At 51.8% G+C, this 18,152-nt stretch overlaps 1 protein-coding gene and 1 pseudogene across 1 annotated transcript; both read left to right on the top strand.

Annotated features, from left to right (window-relative positions):
• Positions 1–767: 767 nt before the first annotated feature.
• On the top strand, positions 768–2,025 carry SAPIO_CDS3075 (annotated as a pseudogene; the record flags this gene model as incomplete).
• A 5,980-nt stretch (positions 2,026–8,005) lies between these two features.
• SAPIO_CDS3074 (uncharacterized protein) lies at positions 8,006–17,941 on the top strand (the record flags this gene model as incomplete). The annotated part of the gene is made up of 4 exons (XM_016785944.1): positions 8,006–8,140; positions 9,000–15,849; positions 16,000–16,823; positions 16,898–17,941. The coding sequence occupies 4 exons, from the start codon at positions 8,006–8,008 to the stop codon at positions 17,939–17,941; spliced, it is 8,853 nt and encodes a 2,950-aa protein (XP_016643950.1).
• Positions 17,942–18,152: the final 211 nt, after the last annotated feature.

Below are 18,152 nucleotides of genomic sequence, written 5' to 3'. Positions count from 1 at the left end.
AGCAGATTGCATAATGTCTCTTGCCACCCCAATAACAGTTGGCTCAAGCCTTGCGATATATCAATGATATTTCAGGTGGTTCTAATACCGTGAAATATCGAACTTCAAGGTACAGAATTCGGCCGATTTACTTAGGTTTGATTTATCAGCAGTTCCAAGGTTACAATTGTCAGATTGACCTTGATCCGTCTGCTGTGCCTCCCAGACACAGCAAGAGAAGATCGAGTTGAGGACTTAACTATGAGAGCTAAGCTCTCCACTCTTTCCCGAACAATTTGAAACAACCGGTGGTTGACCTCGGGTGGCATTGGCATTAGTGCGCTCCTTCGGTGTGTTCCTCTTATAAATCACTAACTAGAGTGGGAGTTCCAGTAAACTCAGAGGTGGGATAATTGGGAACACACTATAGCATTGATGCATCCACGATGACGTCGTCCCAACTTCGGAGGGTTTAGCTGGCTCGGCACATAGTTAATGTCGAGTCTGGATTACCAATAAATACGATGCCTGGTGTCCGTTATAGGAGCCGCGTCGCTGAGAAATCAAGCTTGAGAGCTCATCAATGATCCGTTTCCAATGCCTCTATTATAGCTCCAAGAACCTTATAATCGGACGACCTTCCCCCCCCTCTTCACGGCAAACTGACTTGATCCCATCCCTCGGCCAACTCTTTCAGACCGACTTCCAGTACCTTTTTTACGTTTCCTTACTTCAATTGATCTCAAACAAGCTCTCAGCTCGCACCTTTCCAGCAGAAGTCAATCGCAATGGCTCCCCAGAACAAAGCTATCGTGGTTGTCAAGGCCGGCGATGCCCAGATCCTCGACGTCCCTTACCCCACCCTCCCAGGTGACGACTACATAATTGTCAAGCCTACAGCCGTGGCTATCAACCCTACCGATTGGAAGCATGTCAATTTCGCGGATAGCATCGACTGTGAAGGTACGCATGTTGGGTGTGATTACGCTGGTGTGGTTGAGGAGGTCGGTCCCGCTGTGACCAAGTTTAAGAAAGGTGACAGAGTTTGCGGTTTTGCCAATGGCTGGTGAGTGTTTTCTCCCTCTTGTTTTTCTTATTTTCCTTTCCTGGGTTTTCTTCTTGTTTCATTTCCGGCCCAGCTGCTCCTAGAGCCATGAGAAGCGAAGCTAACATTGCTAGCTAGTAACAAATTCAGAAAAGAGGACGGCGCGTACGCTACGTACATTACAGCCAAGGCACCCGTCCAGATCAAAGTTCCCAGCAACATTACCGACGAGCAGGCGGCCACTCTAGGTATCTCCGTAAGCACGGTTGTAAGTGCCCTTGCCATTCTTTCCAGTTTACCCCACGATCATGATCAAAACAGAGCATCTCCCTGACACCGAAATCCAGGGCCAAGGACTATACCAGAAACTGGGTCTACAACTGCCCACGTCTCCCATCACAGACAAGACCCCGATCCTCATCTACGGCGGCTCAACAGCCACGGGCATCTACGCCATCCAGTTCGCCAAGGCCTCAGGCTACACGGTGATCACGACAGGCTCGCCCAAGAACCACGAATACCTCCAGTCCCTCGGCGCCGACCACGTCTTCGACTACCACTCACCAGCAATCGCCGAGGAGATCCGCGCCGCTGCCGGCAACGACCTTCGCTTCGCGTGGGACTGCCACTCGCTCGAGGACAGTGCCAAGGTCTGCGCGCTAGCGTTAAACAGGGAGGGCGCGCAGTACGCCGCTATCTTGTCCGGCGTAGATGAGGTCGTCAAGGGGATTAACCCCCATGTGAAGACGAGCGGGTCGCTTGCTTATACCATCTTTGGAGAGGACGTGTGGTTGGGCGCGAAGTTCCCTGCTTCGAAGGAGGATCATGAGTTTGCGAAGAAGTGGTGGGAGATTAGCGAGGGTCTCTTGAGAGAGGGGAAGGTGAAGCCTATTAAGGTTGTTGTTAACAAGGGTGGGAGTGGGTTGGAGGGCGTGCTAGCGGGTTTGAAGGAGTCAGCAGAGGGGAAGGTGAGTGCTGAGAAATTGGTTTACACCTTGTGAGGTTGATGATGTGAGGTGAGAGGAGTATACGAAGTAGTGTATATCAATACATGAAGTTACGCAGGAAAAGATAGAAGTGAGCATCTTGTGATCAGAATTCTCCGATACTTGTCCTTGAGTTGTGATGTGGTACACATACTTCGTAGGATCTCACTCCTTGAGTCTCTGAGCGCTACGAAGTAGAGATGGAGCTAATGTCCAGATCGCAAGACATCAATCAATACATTGATATTTGATACGTAATGGACTGTCTGAGGCATGCATAACTTTGGTCGAACTAGAAAGCCTCCTGCTAATCTCGTTTCGATTAGAGTGTATAAATGTAGTTAGGCACGCGACACAAGAGCACCATCTGCTTTGCATACCGTTTCTTCGCGTAAGAGTCCACATGGTTGCAGCCGCAGTTTCGGCTTGGGTGACTTCGAGACTACAAAACAACATGAGTTGGGGAAATTGATGTTGAGCTTAGAGATGAGGCTGTTGTAGATGCAGGCTCACACAAACAGATTTAATTAATTTATTTTTATTCTTTTTATTTCCTCCGTTTGCACATTTCGCCTCATTATTTCCCAGACGCGTCAATGTGCACGCAGTATTCGCTTTCCTCTTCTCCTGCGGCCACACGCTTTCACGCTGATCTGCGCATCTCATCGGGCGAAATGTGTATTAGCTGGAGCCTTCACCTGGTAGCAGCAAGGGAGAGGTGTGGTTGCCCCCTTTTCTGTTTATCTGGTTCTCCTATCACCGATTTATAGGAGATCTGCTGCTGCTGTGAAACCTAGCATGACCCAGTCGGGCAATCCGATGCCGATTGGGGTGGCACAGCCTGCTCCCGGAGGACATGACTGCAGGTCGATCAGTCTGAAAAAAAAACAAGGCCAAACGACGGACCCTTCAAGAAGGGACACCTTTCCTCCCAGCCTTTTGTTAATTGTGAAATGGAGTCACGTGTGGTATGTCGAGTTTGGACTTTGGTGCACTCGTGTACTTCGTACGAGTATAGCACATCAGATCATCAAGCAGATGAGGCGTGCTTGTTCGAGAAGGTTTTTCGAAGGCAATGAAATCCAGGAAACCCCTCGTTCGGTCTGGCAGGCTTTAGTTTAGGAGTTGTATCTACGAGGGGTGGAAGATCCCGCCGGGCTGGTTGACAATGGCTCCCGTGTCTGAACGCTGGGACCTGCTGCGTCTCTGCTAAACAAGGCGTTGCCCTCAACTGGATGGGTGGCATTCAGGATCGACCTGTCCATTCATTGTCCTTGCCATTGCCCAGCGCGAACAAAGTGAAGGTCTCTCCTTCCTGGAAACGGCAACATCTGATCAAACTCTCAAACTGTCCTCAACTGCTTCCCGAGTGCAACTCCCACCGGTAGACTTTCCCCGCTTCTCCATCTAGTTCATGCTGCTCTGGAGTCTGAAAAGAGTCACCAAAAGAGGGGTCCTCACGAAGATGCGGAGAACAGACAACCCTCTTCGCTAGGAAAGGCCGTCCACCTAGGCTTGCATTCTAATCCGTCGCATTCTCTTCGCTTCCCTCGGGTACCAATAATTTCTCGGCAAGAGAAAAAAATGTGCTTGATGTTACTCACTAGCCTACCCGTGGTGCACTTCAATTATGCAGCAGCAAGTGGACTCGGGAACAACGCGGGCTGATCATGGGTTCGACTTCCCATGATCGGATCCTCTCCACTTGGACATCGTGAATCGTGCGTTTTCTTTGGGGGTTTGGGCGTCAATGCCGCGCTTCTTCAACAAAACCTTCGTTTCCACGCCCCTCGCCTCATTACTATTAAGCATATGTATTACATATTCCATACTCCGTACACGGCGCCTTTTCCTTCTGGGCGATGTTGTATTGCTGCTGTGTGTGATATTAGTATACGACTTCCATGCAAACTGAACGACGAAGCAGGAAACAATCGACAATAGCCAATACATTTCGGAACGGTCTCCTCCTTGTTGGTCAAACAGGGTTTCTGTTGTGGCACAGGTCTTGCAGGTTTGTCCCGGACGCTGGATTTGGCGGTGAGCGTTGAGCGATTCCTCTTTGGGCAAGATCTGGACGGGGATAGGCTCAGCAGAGCAACCGGAATGGTGCTAGTTCCCGTCATCATCCGTCAAACTCTCTTTGCGGGTCTTTTTTTTTGGAGGAGGTTGGTTTTTGCAGCAATTAGTGCCCACCAGTCTTTCCGGTCCTCATGCGCTGCTGCACACCAACATGGCTAGACAAGAGGAGTGTGTTGTGCCGATGCCAACAATCTTGCTTTTGGCCTGCTCTACTCTATTACGGACAGGCAAACGGGTCCCCCCCTATGCGATCGTCAGATCAGAATGTGAGCGAGAGAGAGGCCCAGGCCAATGACATGCATGTGGGTATTTCAAGTAGCCCTATGTTGACGGAGAAACCCACTGACGTGGAAGAACCACGGCCTTCGCTTCAGCTGCCCAGGACGTTAAGTGAGGCGCATCGATGCCTGGTGAGATGTATCGATACCTCATCTCTGCACTTTGCAATACAACAATGCAAGCAGGGCGGATCCACAGCAACAAAGGACTAATCTAGCTGGACCAACCCCAAACCAGGCTCGTCGTGTCAGCTCGAGGTAAAATTCATTGTGCAGTGTGAAGTAGAAGTGTTAAGGAGCCCAATCCTGTCACAGCACAGCTATGGAGTAGTAAACTAACAAGGCTACATATTGGTACTAGGAGGATCTTTACCATTCCCCACCACTCACGACGCGGCATTTCGCGTGGATCAAATTTAGTTTACTTGCTCCAACCACCTCCCTTGGCCCGCATCTTATTTGCCTCCCCCATTTAATCTACTAGAGGTGAAAAAAAAGAGCATGGAGCACGAGACGTCCAAATATCGTCAATTCCCAACCTCACCGCGAACGTGGAGCCCTGGGAAACTTTAGTTGCAGCCCCCTGGAGGTCACCCGTGACTCGGATGAGACCCATGCTTGCTCGTGACCTGGTTTATTAGATAAGGGCAAGAAGGGGGCGCACTGCAAGGGTAAACGATACACAGATTTTTTACGCAATTATTTAGTAGGAGAGGCGGGGTATCTACTCGGTATTCGAGCACAAGAAAAAAAAGGTCATCAATGTCTCATACCAAGAGGGTAGAGAAGGGTTCGAAACAAGTTCTCGGCCTTGTGTGGGAATGGTCACACATGAGCGTAGTGGTGGCGGACGATGCGGGAGTGTTACCCGTTGAAGCATGGATCCAGAGACACCTGACACAAAAGGGGGAAAGAAGGGTCTGGTGCTATTCTTAGGGATGGGTGTGATGCTTTGCACGAGCTCAAGTTCAGGCTCCCTGTGGTGCAGCAATGGTGCAGTGGTGCGGTGTGGAGGGCGACCAACAGTTCTTCTGGATATTATCGCCTTGATCTTTATCTCGGATGTCTGCCCATCTCCCGGCGGCGTGGAAGGGCACCCTACAAGTAGATTACTCCGTAAAGACCCATGGATGTGCCCATCCATTCTATTCCATGTTCAGAGGATTCCGATTCATGCTTGTAGGAAGTACGGAGTAATGTAGGACCCGGGAAGCCCAGCCAATACCGACGCTTGACTGGGACTGGGGCACATCCATCGGGAATGGGTGTCCCCTTTATCAAATTGATACTCGAGAACGACGACTACCAAAATTTGCCGGTCGGCGTATTGGCATTGAGGTGGAGCCTTCATTGACATCTTCAATTTACAAGGACAGCCTTCCATTTCACGAAGCCGTTGGCCAGGCCGCATTTGGATATACTTGTACAGATATGTAGATGGTCCCGACTCGTGAAACAGCAGAGAATAATAGCCGGAAGAGGGAACATCAGATGGACGGAAGACCATTCCTCGCGTGTGCGCGTCCTGGAGGAAATCAATACCCTTGAGCAGGCCTCACACGCTCTTGGTTGGTCGAGTTCATTGCTTGGCTGTCCACGGACCGGTATTAGTCGGGGCTGGACATACAACGGGATATGAAGTTAACATCAACATCAATTACTTTCGTACTGCATAATTAGGACAACATCGATATTGGGGAATAATGGGGAGAATCGATAATTGCGGTTGGATCCACATTGATGGAATTAACAGTTCTCGGCCAGTTTCCTTTTTCGTTAAAACTTAAGCTTGTTTGGAGTATACGGAGTGCGCAGAATGGTTGTCGTATGGTACTTTTTGTTGAAGTTGATATCAGCCAATCCCGACTTATACTCAATACCATTCCTCCACAACTTCTGTCCTTGCAGACACTACTCCTTCCGTAGAGGATTTGGGGTGACCATAATCTCTAGTGTGTTTATCAACCGCAAATATTCTTTACGCAATTCCTCGTAGTTTACTCCTCATATTAGGAGCAACTGCCAGACGACAAGACCAGTGACAAGAGTGGTCTCGTGTGGGAGGCCAGGCTGTCCCACTGATCAAAACCGATTGGTTCTGGTTCATCTATTCGTCGTCACTCATCCTGATCATCCCCTTTCGGGTTTCCACCCTTGCTTCTTTTCCCATGGTTGTTTCTTGTTTATCCTATCCGAGGACAAAGATGGTAGAGCCTAGGCCGAGCATCGACATCAACCATGTCTGAGGACCCAGACTTGTGTCTTGGTTTGTCAACGAGGAAAGAACTTTTTTTTTTCTTTTCTTTTCGCCATCTGAAGGCTGGATCTAAGACTGGAGTGAGCACGAGGGGCCCTGAAGCGGCGAAAAAAAGGGGGTCAAGAGTTCTCGCTGGTGATGGGGGCCTGTTCCCCCCCTCTGACGATGTGACAGCCGATTTTATTTGGGAGGCGATAAAACGAGAGGGTGTGCCTGAGAGTTGCGACTTGCAACTTGAAACTGACAGTAACGAAGTATCAATACAGGAAAAGCCGCAACTTGCCTAGCTCTTGATGGGTAAATTGCTGGCGATGCCAGGCATGTCGACACTTCGACACTTCGACGATATTCAAGTAATTACATTGGAACTGAGAGAATGGTGAACATATGTCCGTCCAGAACTGTCTACTCTGTAGTATTTTGACCGCAGGCGGTGACGGTCATATTCAGACCCTCCCCTCCCAAATCTCCGAAAGTACGCCCAGGTGTCTGGATAAGAAAAGGGTCTCTTGTGAAGGTGTCTGTCCAACCTTCTCATTCAATGTTCATAGTGGTCCACCAGCCCACCACCCTCATGCTCCTTCCCTTGCTCCACAAACAGCTGCCCTTTTCTGTTACAATTGTAGTGTACCTTCTCTGCCACATTTGGTCACCCACGCCCCTCACACGCTAAAACGAAGGAAGGAACGAAGTAACGAGGCCTCATGGTGTGTTGCTGTGTACTTCGTACTTGTATTCTAGCCCCATCCGCCCACCTCAGATGGGGTACGTACTTTTCTGGCTGCATTGGTGTAATTACCATTACTTCATCCGTCCCGACATGTCTGGGCAGACGGGCAGCACAGACGGACCAGGCCATGATTGATACTTCTGGTTCGTACAGTACTTCCGTACAGTGGAACATGAATTGAACTTTTCTTCCTCTCTCTTTCCACTTCACACTTACACCAAACGAGAACGCAAAAACAACGACACCCTTGAGAATCTTTACTATTAGTGAAGATCTTTGAAGAATTTTCTTCTCCTGTTATTCGCGGGGGTTTAGAAATCAATCTGTCATCGGTCTCTCCTTAATAGTCTGTATTACTAGGGGCCTGTGATATCTCCTTGGCTTGCGACAAGGCCGAGGAATTTGAGTATTGCATTGATTCTTTTTTCTTCGCCCGTGATATTTTACGCATCGCGGGACTGGTCTCCCTTCGGAGAGGAAGAAAAAAGGCACAGAGGCACTAAACTATCGCGGACCGGGACTAGAGAAGAAAGACGAAAGACCGCACTCGGACTTTCTGCGCTTCCTTCCACCGCTGGCCTTTTATCGCGAAACCCTCTCGATTTCCGAACCCGCTACGCTCGCTTTTCCGTCCCCCAACCCTCCCCCATGATTTTGACACCAATCCCTCAGCAGCACACGAGCTCAACTTTCCAGAATGGCCGCGGCCGAGGTATTGGCGTCCACAGGATGCTGGATAGGAAATGCATATGGCTGGCAAACGATCCGGCCCTCGACGACTGGGTGGGATGAAGGATATGACCTTCAAATCCGACTGAGCGCTATTGCTCGAACTTGGGTCCAGGTGCAAACATGTCTGAAGGTATGGGACTTAATTTCTCTCACTCATTCCACGATAAGCCGGCTGCGTGGATAAGGAACGATATCCGCAAGCGCGCCTCCGCTCCGCTTCTTCAGACCTTTCGATGTGTTTTAATCTCCTTCTGCCATGCAGTGAATGCTGCGGTGAGTGCAGTGCAGGCCGCCTGGCATTGGTGCTTCCATCTCCTCGTTTTCCTATCCTCTCGATTTCTTAACTGCTACTCTTATCAGCCTGCCTTTCCTCACAATTTTTTTTTTTTTTTTCCCTTCTTAATTTTCCCCCTTCCCGTGATTTTCCAAACCGTTTTTTTCCTTTTTTCTTCCTTCGGATTCTGGCCTCATTTATGCAAGGTCATTTATGGTTGTGCGTGCGTATGTGCATGGCCCCTCGCAAATATTGGGCGTGTGCATTTGGGAGCCCCAGTTCGACATTGTCTCCCCAGGCTAATGGCGGGTGTCTGCCACTGGAAGGGCAACATTGTCCCTGGGTTACAGTGCCGCTTGCATTGCTGGTCACCCTAAAACTAGCCAACGGCAGTTCTTTAACGCCTGAAGAGGGGTGCTATTATAGCCCGTGCTGCTAATTTTGAGGGCGCCCCGTCCTCCCTTTGTGTGGCTTGTGGTGCGCCTGTGTCGTGTGTCGTTGGGCCTTTTGATGGGCACTGCTTGGGGAAGCCAGCCGCCGCGCCGCGCCGCGCCGCTTGATCCACCCCTGCCTGCAACCTCTCACGTAGACGAAGCTGCTTGCTGACCGACTGATTGACATTGGCCTCCTCTTTAGACCTACTACAACCAATCTCCGTCGAACACGCACCCCCGACCTATACCGACTCCCCTCGCAGCCCCAGACCCCTCCCCGAGATGGTCTCGGAGCTTCCCGTACCCGTTCGCCCCTGAAGAAGAACCCTCGAGCGACCTCGACCAGGTCATGGACCCTACCAACACCGGTGCCTTTGCGAACCATGACTTACCCTCGTGGCTAACCAGCTCCTCCTTCCCCACACCGCCAAAACCATCTAGCACACGGAACCGCCGACAGACCTCTTCCATCTTTGGTGATCCCTCCATGAGCTTTCTCGTTGACTGGGATACTCGCGACGGCCTGCGCGAGGTCGCGCCGAAGAAAAAGAAGAAGAATGCCGCGGCCAAGCGGAATAATGATAGTGGCGACAAGAAGGACAACGCCGGAAACGGCGAGGATGCTGGCGCTGGCGATACCGGCAGCGGGGGTGGCCAAACCGGCGGTGACGCCGGAAATGGTTCCGGAGCAGGTGCTAGCGGCGATGGGAATGACGATAACGACAAAGACAAAGACAAAGACAAAGACAAAGACGAAGACAAGGACGGCGGCGATGCGCCAACCGTGGATGATGCCTGGTCCACGCCAGTTACTTCCAAGAAAACGAAAAAGGGCAAGAAGGGTGCGGCGGTCGCAGACACCGAGACTACATCCTCTTTTCTTCCCGACATACCCACCTCCGACTTCGGCACGGATTCTTTCCAGGAGATAAAACTTGGCGACGATGTGAATGGGAAACTCGACCTTGATTTTGGGACCTCTACCGAGACGAAATCATCCTTTGGCGCATGGGGTTCTAGCTGGAAGACAGGGATTTCTAAAAGCATCTGGGGCTTCGCCACTGGCAAGGAAGACGAAAAGAAAGAAGAAGACAACTCTAATCCATGGGGTGCTGGGCGCTCCAAGTCGCAGAAGAGCAGCGTCTCGTTCGGTGCCTTCGGTGGCATTGAGGAGGAAAATGCAGACGCCGATGGGTCAAAGGACAACGGCAGTGCTTGGGACGACTTTGGAACGGCTGCTACGAAGGACAAGAAGAAGAAAAAGAAGTCAAGCCCTTGGGATGACGATCCAGAGCCGGAGAAGCCTGCCGAAGATACGATCCAGGATCTAGACACCTCGAAAAACGACGATGGCTGGGCCTGGGGTACTTCCAGTACCAAGAAGAAGGGAAAGAAAACGACGTTCTCTTTTGAAGCTGACCCGGAACCCGATGTCCAGGCCGCGACGGAACCCGCGGCAGACGATAACTGGTTTACACCCGCTAAAGACAGCAAAAAGAAGAAGAAGAAGAATGACTTCTTAGACGACTTTGGAGTCCCAGACCCCCCCCCTGCCCCCGAGCCGGAGCCGGAACCGGAACCAGCTAAAGTGGAAGACTCTTGGGGTGGTTGGGGCACCACTACCACCAAGAAGAAGAAGAACGGTAAGGGTGCTGACGTAGATGCAGAGCCGATTGCCGAACCCGAGCCCGAGCCCGATAAGACTTCGACGAAAGACGACGACCAGTGGTCCCTCGGGACGTCCAGCAAGAAGAAGAAGAAGAAGGCGTCCATCTGGGATGATCCTGCGCCCGCAGTTACGAACGAGCCCGAAAAGATCGATGAGAAGATGAACGACTTGTGGGCCACCAGCAACAAGAAGAGTAAGAAAAATAAGATTCTAGATCTCGAGCCCGAACCCGAACCTGAATTCGAACCAGTCGTCGAACCAGAGTCGGAAAAGCCCGAAGAGGCCAGTCCCTGGTCAGCGCCCGCCTCGAAGAAGGATAAGAAAAAGAAGAAGTCGTCTATTTGGGATGACCCAGTTCCGGACCCTGCCCCTGAGCCGCCAAAGGAAGAGGAGGCGGTGGCGGATGATTGGTCCACTCCTTCCCCGTCCCAAAAAGACAAAAAAAAGAAAAAGAAGAAAGCCTCGATTTGGGACGACCCTGAGCCAACGCCGGATGTGGACGCCGAGGCTGAGCAGAAGAAGAAGGAAGAAGAAGAGGAGCAGGAGCGGCTGAGACGGGAAGAGGAGGAGGAAGCGAAACGAAAGGAGGAAGAGAAGAAGAAGAAAGAGGAGGATTCCAGCATATGGGGCGCAGCTACTTCAAAAAAGAGTAAAAAGAAGAAGAAGCCTTCAATCTGGGACGACCTGGAAACTTCGAAGGCGGAAGAAGAGAAGAAGAAGGAGGAAGAGGAGGCAGAACGTAAGAGGAAGGAGGAAGAGGAAGAAGAAGCTGAGAGGAAGAGGCTGGAAGAAGAAGAGGAAGCGAAACGAAAGGAGGAGGAAGAGAAGAAGAAGAAAGAGGAGGATTCCAGCATATGGGGCGCAGCTACTTCAAAAAAGAGCAAGAAGAAGAAGAAGGCTTCAATCTGGGACGACATGGAAACTTCAAAGGCGGAAGAAGAGAAGAAAAAGAAGGAGGAAGAGGAGGCAGAACGTAAGAGGAAGGAGGAAGAGGAAGAGGCGGAACGCAAGAGGGTCGAGGAAGAGGAGGCTGAGAAGAAGAGATTAGAAGAGGAAGAAAGGAAGAAGAAAGAGGAGCAGGAGAAAAAGAAAGAAGAGTCCAGCATCTGGGGTTCCACTGCCACTTCAAAGAAGGGTAAGAAGAAAAAGAAGGCTTCAATCTGGGATGACCTGGACACTTCGAAGGCAGAAGAAGAGAAGAAGAAGAAGGAGGAAGAGGAGGAGGCGGAACGCAGGAGGGTCGAGGAAGAGGAAGCTGAGAAGAAGCGACTAGAGGAAGAGGAACAGAAGAAGGAGGAGGAGGAGAAGAAGAAGAAAGAAGAAGAAGCTAATGCCTGGGCCGCCCCTACGTCTAAGAAGGATAAGAAGAAGAAAAAGAAGGCTTCTATTTGGGATGAGCTTGATAATAGTAAGGAGGAAGAAGAGAAGAAAAAGAAGGAAGAAGAAGAGAAGAAGAGGAAAGAGGAAGAGGAGGAAGCAGAGCGTAAGCGGATTGAGGAAGAGGAGGCTGAGAAGAAGAGACAGGAGGAAGAGGAAGAGAAGAAGAAAGAAGCTAATATTTTAGCCACCCCTATGTCTAAGAAGGATAAGAAGAAGAAGAAGAAGGCTTCTATCTGGGATGAGCCTGATAATAGTAAGGAGGAAGAGGAGAAGAGAAAGAAGGAGGAAGAAGAGAGGAAGAAGAAAGAGGAAGAGGAAGCTGAGAAGAAGAGACTGGAGGAAGAGGAAGAAAAGAAGAAGGAGGAAGAGGAGAAGAAGAAGAAAGAGGAAGAAGAAGCTAGTCCGTGGGGTGCCACGGTGTCAAAAAAGAAGAAGAAGAAGAAAGCTTCGATCTGGGATGAACCCGATACTAGTAAAGAGGATGAGGAGAAAAAGAAAAAGGAGGAGGAGGAGGAGAGGAAGAAGAAGGAAGAGGAGGAGGAAGCAGAGCGTAAGAGATTAGAGGAGGAGGAGGCTGAAAAGAAAAAGAAGGAAGAGGACAATGACGCTTGGGGCGCCATGACGTCTAAGAAGGACAAAAAGAAGAAAAAGACGTCTATCTGGGACGCCCCGGAGCCCGATCCGCCAAAGGAGCCGGAGACAAAAAAGGAAGAGAAGGATGATGCCTGGGGCGCGACGACTTCCTCGAAGAAGAAGAAGAAGAAGGCGTCGATCTGGGATGAACCCGAGCCGGAACCTGTCAAGGAGGAAACCAAGATTGAGGAAGAACCGCCAAAGGAGGAGGAGGCGAAAGATGACACCTGGGGCACTTCTACTTCTAAGAAGGACAAGAAAAAGAAAAAGGCGTCAATTTGGGATGATCCTGAACCTGAACCTGAGCCTAAACAAGAAAAGAAGGAAGAAGAGAAGGATGATATCTGGGCGACCTCTACTAAGAAGAGTAGTAAGAAGAAGAAGGCCTCGATCTGGGATACTCCTGAGCCTGAACCTGAACCTGAGCCTGAGCCTGAGCCTGAGCCTGCTCCAGAAGAGCTACCAAAGGAGGAAGAGAAGACCGACATCTGGGGAACCACGACTTCGAAAAAGGATAAGAAGAAGAAGAAGGCTTCTATCTGGGACGACCCTGAACCTGTGCCGGATCCCCCTAAGGAAGAGGTGAAGGAGAAGGGAGAGGAGAAGGCCGACATCTGGGGGACTACTTCTAAAAAGGACAAGAAGAACAAGAAGAAGAACTCCATATGGGACGACCCGGCGCCTGAGCCTGAACCCGAGCCGGAGCCGGAGCCGGAGCGTGCACCTGAACCCGAGCCTCCAAAGGAGGAGAAGGTTGACATCTGGGGAACTTCTTCTAAGAAGAAGAAGAAGAAGAACTCCATATGGGATGATCCTGTACCCGATCCTCCAAAGGAGGAGGTCAAGGAGAAGGAAGAGGAGAAGGTCGACATCTGGGGAACTAATTCTAAAAAGGACAAGAAGAACAAGAAGAAGAACTCTTTATGGGACGATCCTGAACCTGAACCTGAACCTGAACCCGAACCTGAACCCGAACCTGAACCTCCTAAGGAAGAGGTAAAAGAGAAGGAGAAGGCCGACATCTGGGGGACTACTTCCAAGAAGGACAAGAAAAAGAAGAAGAACTCCATATGGGACGACCCGGAACCAGAACCCGCTGTGGAAGAGAAGCCCAAGGTCGAGGACAAGGCTGATGATATCTGGGGAGTTTCCACTTCGAAGAAGGAGAAAAAGAAGAAGACCTCTATTTGGGATACCACGGAAGCGGACCCTGTCAAGAACGAGGAAGAGAAGAAGGAAAGTGAACCTAAGGACGATATCTGGGCCACTTCCGCCTCCAAGAAAACCAAGAAGAAGAAGGGCTCTCTTTGGGACGAGCCCGAGCCAGAACCGCCGAAGGATGAGGAGCCTAAGAAGGTTGAGGAGGATATCTGGTCCACTTCTGCTTCTACGAAGGACAAGAAGAAGAAGAAGAAGACCTCCATTTGGGACGATCCGGAGCCCGAGCCGCCGAAAGAAGAGGAGAAAAAGACCGAAGAGCCGACGGACGATATCTGGGACACGGCCAGCTCCAAAAAGGACAAGAAGAAAAAGAAGGGCTCAATATGGGACGATCCGGAACCCGAAAAGGAGGAAAAGAAGGAAGAGACCAAGGAGGCTGACAACCTTTGGGCGGCTACGGGCTCGAAGAAGGAAAGCAAGAAGAAGAAGAAAGCCTCCATTTGGGACGATCCAGAACCAGAATCAGAACCTCTGAAGGTGGAAGAGAAGGAGGAAGAACCGAAGGCGGACGACATCTGGGCTACCTCTAGCTCCAAGAAGGACAAGAAAAAGAAGAAAACGTCGATATGGGACACTCCCGAACCAGAACCCGAAGCCGATCCCATCGCCGAGATCGAGGCCAAGGAAGAGAAGAAGGAGGAGGATGATCCATGGTCTTTCGGTTCGACGAAGAAGGAGAAGAAGAAGAAGAAGGCTTCTATTTGGGATGATCCTGAGCCGACGCCGGAGCCGGAGCCAACAAAGACAGCTGATGTCGATATCTGGGCCACGAGCACCAAAACCAAGAAAAAGAAGGGCCTAGACAAGACCGGCGATGACGACTTCTGGAACACTCTCGGCACTTCTAAGAAGGACGACAAGAAAGATCTCTTCGAAGATGATGTTGCCGCAGTCAAGGCATCAACGGATCCCTTTGATTTTTGGGGCGCATCTAAGAATGACAAGAAGAAGAAGGGCAAGACTACAACGGAGGAGCCGCCAAAAGTTGAAGAGACTAAGGCGGATGATCCGTGGGACATATGGAAAGCTCCTAAGAAAGACAAGAAGAAGAAGCAAGACCTCATATCCCTTGACGAAGATCCTCCGGCGGACGCCAATGTAGTTGCGGACACCCCTTGTCAACCGGACGTAATCGAAGAACCTGCAGACGAATCTAAGGACAAGAAGAAGAAGAAGAAGAAGTCTAAGGATGCGCCTGTTGAAGTTGCGGACGGAGACGACCTGGATTCTGTACAGCCCGACGCCATGGAAGAGACCAAGGACAAGGACGACAAGGCAGAAGACGACGAGTGGGCTTTTACAAGCTCAAAGAAGTCTAAAAAGTCCAAGTCCAAGAAAGACGCCGAGATCCCACCTGTGCCTACGCCACCTACTTTGGAGCCAGATGAACCTGAAGATTCTTCTAAGTCTAAGTCTAAAGATAAGGACAAGTCTAAGTCTAAGGTTAAGGAGCCGAAACTCAGCAAGAAGGAGCAAGAGAAGCTAGAGAAGGAGAAGGAAAAGGAGAGGAAGAAGGCTGAGAAGGAGAAGGCGCGCGAGGAAGCGCGTCTTGCTGAGGAGCAGGCGGCCAGGGAAGCCAAGGAAGCGGAGGAGCAAGCCGCGAGGGAGGCTGAAGAACAAGCTGCACGGGAGGCTGAAGAGCAAGCGGCGCGAGAAGCTGAAGAGGAGCGCGCCAAGGCAGAGATCGCCGCGGAGGAGGCGGAACTTGCTACCCTCACGACGAAGAAGGGCCGCAAGAAGTTGACTCGCCGCGACCAAGAGAAATTCGACCGTTTAACCGAGAAGGCTAACAAACGCGCTGAAGAGGCTGCTGCAAAGGAGGCTGAGGAGGCTGAGGCCGCCGCCGCCGCCGCCGCCGCCGAAGCTGCTGAAGCCGAAGCTGCTGCTGCCGCTGCCAAGGAAGCCGAGGAAGAGGCGGCGCGGGAGAAGGAGGCAGCCGAATTGAGCAAGAAGTCCAAGAAGAGCGCCAAATCCAAATCAAAGGACAAGAAGAGCAAGAGCGCAGACAAGGAGCCCGACGCCGATCTCGATGATGTTGAACTCACTCCCGAGCAAATTGAAGAACTTCTCGCTGATGAGCCCGCCGCCGCTGCCGCCGCCGCCAAGGACGATGCCTTCGACATCTGGGGCGCCAAGAAATCCAAAAAGGGTATGTTTGCAACCTTAACCATCCTTTCCCTGCTACCGCCCCGCAAAATCCCCAGACTTTACTGCAAGCTGGTGCCTTGGCATGCAAAGTGAAAAGGGGGCGCTCGGTAACTTCCGAAATTGCTTTGCTGACTCATGCTGATTCTGGAAGGTGCTACAGCTCAAGACATGGATGGGCAATCAACATCTCGAGGCGCAAAGTCTCGGAAAGCCGTAGGGGGCAAAATTGCTGACAAGCTCAAAGCCTTTGAGGTTGTAGATGACGAAGAAGAATTCATCGACGTTCCTCCTCCGCCTCCACCCCCCGCGCCTCCATCTGAATCGAAGCGCAAGTCGAAAAAGTCAAAGGAGCTGCCTGGAAGCTTCCCAACTGACGTTAACGAGGACGAGTTTGTTGAAGTGGTCGACTCGCCCGAGAAGCCCAAGAAGTCGAAGAAGTCGAAATCTGCGGCCTCCGCACCACCACCACCACCTCCTCCTGCACCAGAAGAACCACCAGTCCCTCCGGCCGTTCCCGACGCACCGGTGCTTCCTTCCTCCGAATCTAAATCCCGAAGAGAGCGCCCCAAGATAAACCGCGACGGATCATCATCTTGGAACATGTGGACCGCAGGGACGCCGCGAAGGGAGGAAAAGAGATCGTCAAAATCTAAATCCGACAAGTCGAAGCGATCTGCGCCCGAGAAAGAGGAGAAGTCATCGAAGGGATCGTCATCCGACAAAGCAGAACGCGTCCCCAAGACTCCGGCCCCCAAGTCGCGAAGCACAGGAATGTTCAGCACGCCCCCTATCACGCGGTCGACATCGACGCGCGACAAGAAGCGCTCCTCGACAAAATCGTCTCGGCGCCATTCGGTCGATGTCTCTAGCGGCCTCATGTCGCCTCCTCCCGAGCCTGCCATGTCTAGCAAGGCGGCGAAGATCCTCGGTGTTGATCAATCGAACCCCGAGAAATCCAGCCGTCATCGATCAAGGGTAACGCATCATCCCCGCTACTACATTGTTATCTTAATTTGTAATCGCATGGACTAACAGCCATTGTTTCGCAGGCCAAACCCGATGATGATGTGGTTATGACTGATGCCGAGTTCGTGGAAAGAACCCCGATGAAGCGATCCTCGTCAAGCGCGAAGAAATCCGCGTTTTCGGGTTTGTTTACTAGCCTTCGCTCTACTCCTGCGACCGGAAAGTCGGATCGACGCCGTAGTGTCTATGCCGCGACCGACGATGAAGGTCGCGGCGATCGCAATGGCAAGGCTGTCGACGATGGCGAGATGACTGATGCGGAAGCTGAAGCCCAAGCCCGACGCGCACGACGAGCGGCGCGACGGGCCGAGCGAGAGAGAGAGGCAGCTGAACGTGCTGCAGAGGAAGCACGCCGGGCCAAGGACGCGGCAAGACGCGAGAGGAGACGCAAACAGGAGGAGGAAGCTGAGGCTCAGCGACAGGAGGAGAAGGAAGCTCGGCGTGCTGAGCGACGTGCTGCGCGCCAGCGTGAGGAAGCCGAACGCCGTGCCGCAGAGGAAGATGAGGCGAGGCGCGCAGAGCGCCGACGACTCCGTCGGGAGCGTGATGCCGCCTCAGGTGGCGATGGGGATAGGAGACGTCGCCATCGGTCTCATACCTTGGAGACCTCAGAAGAAGATGCGGATAGGCGGCGAAGGAGGGAGGCAAGGCGGGCTGCTCGGGAAGGCGACGAGCACCATCGACGAAGCCATCGCCGGACCGAGGCATCCGGAGACGAGGGCGTCTACCGCCAAAGCAGTAGAAAGCTGTCCAAGAGCAGCCCGCAATCCTCTTGGCCCCATTCGGGTACCTCGTCGTGGGTGAAGGAGCACTCGGACGCGCCTCCACCACCGGAGGATGGGCAGATGGAAGGCTCCCATCAAACGGAAGACGACGACTCTCGTCGCCGATACCATCGTGGAGACGCTGATGAGCAGCGCCGCCGTAGGCATCGTCATGAGGAGCGCGAGAGGGAGAGGCGTGGTGGTTCAGACGGTAGCGATGAGCGGAGGCACAGCAACCGCAACTCGCTCTTCATGGATACCACTCCAAGGAGCAGTTGGTGGAGGAAACTTACAGGTTCTTGATTGTTGGATACCCTATGGTTTTGGAGCTTGGGCATTGCTTTTTTGCGCGGACTTATTTTTGTATGAACTGTTTTTATGCGTTGGCTTTTTGAATTAGCTGCTGGTTCGTGGTTTTTGATGTATCATTTGATCTTTCCCCCCCGTTTATCTACATTTATTTGAGTTTCTCGCCTGCGTCCATTTCTTCGACGCGGGATTGTTACCATACCCT

The sequence above is a fragment of the Scedosporium apiospermum genome, assembly GCF_000732125.1.
Source record: "Scedosporium apiospermum strain IHEM 14462 chromosome Unknown SEQ_SAPIO_0088, whole genome shotgun sequence".
Classification (NCBI taxonomy): domain Eukaryota; kingdom Fungi; phylum Ascomycota; class Sordariomycetes; order Microascales; family Microascaceae; genus Scedosporium; species Scedosporium apiospermum.
Note: the sequence above shows the minus strand (reverse complement) of the source record. Positions and strands in the feature narration are given on the sequence as shown.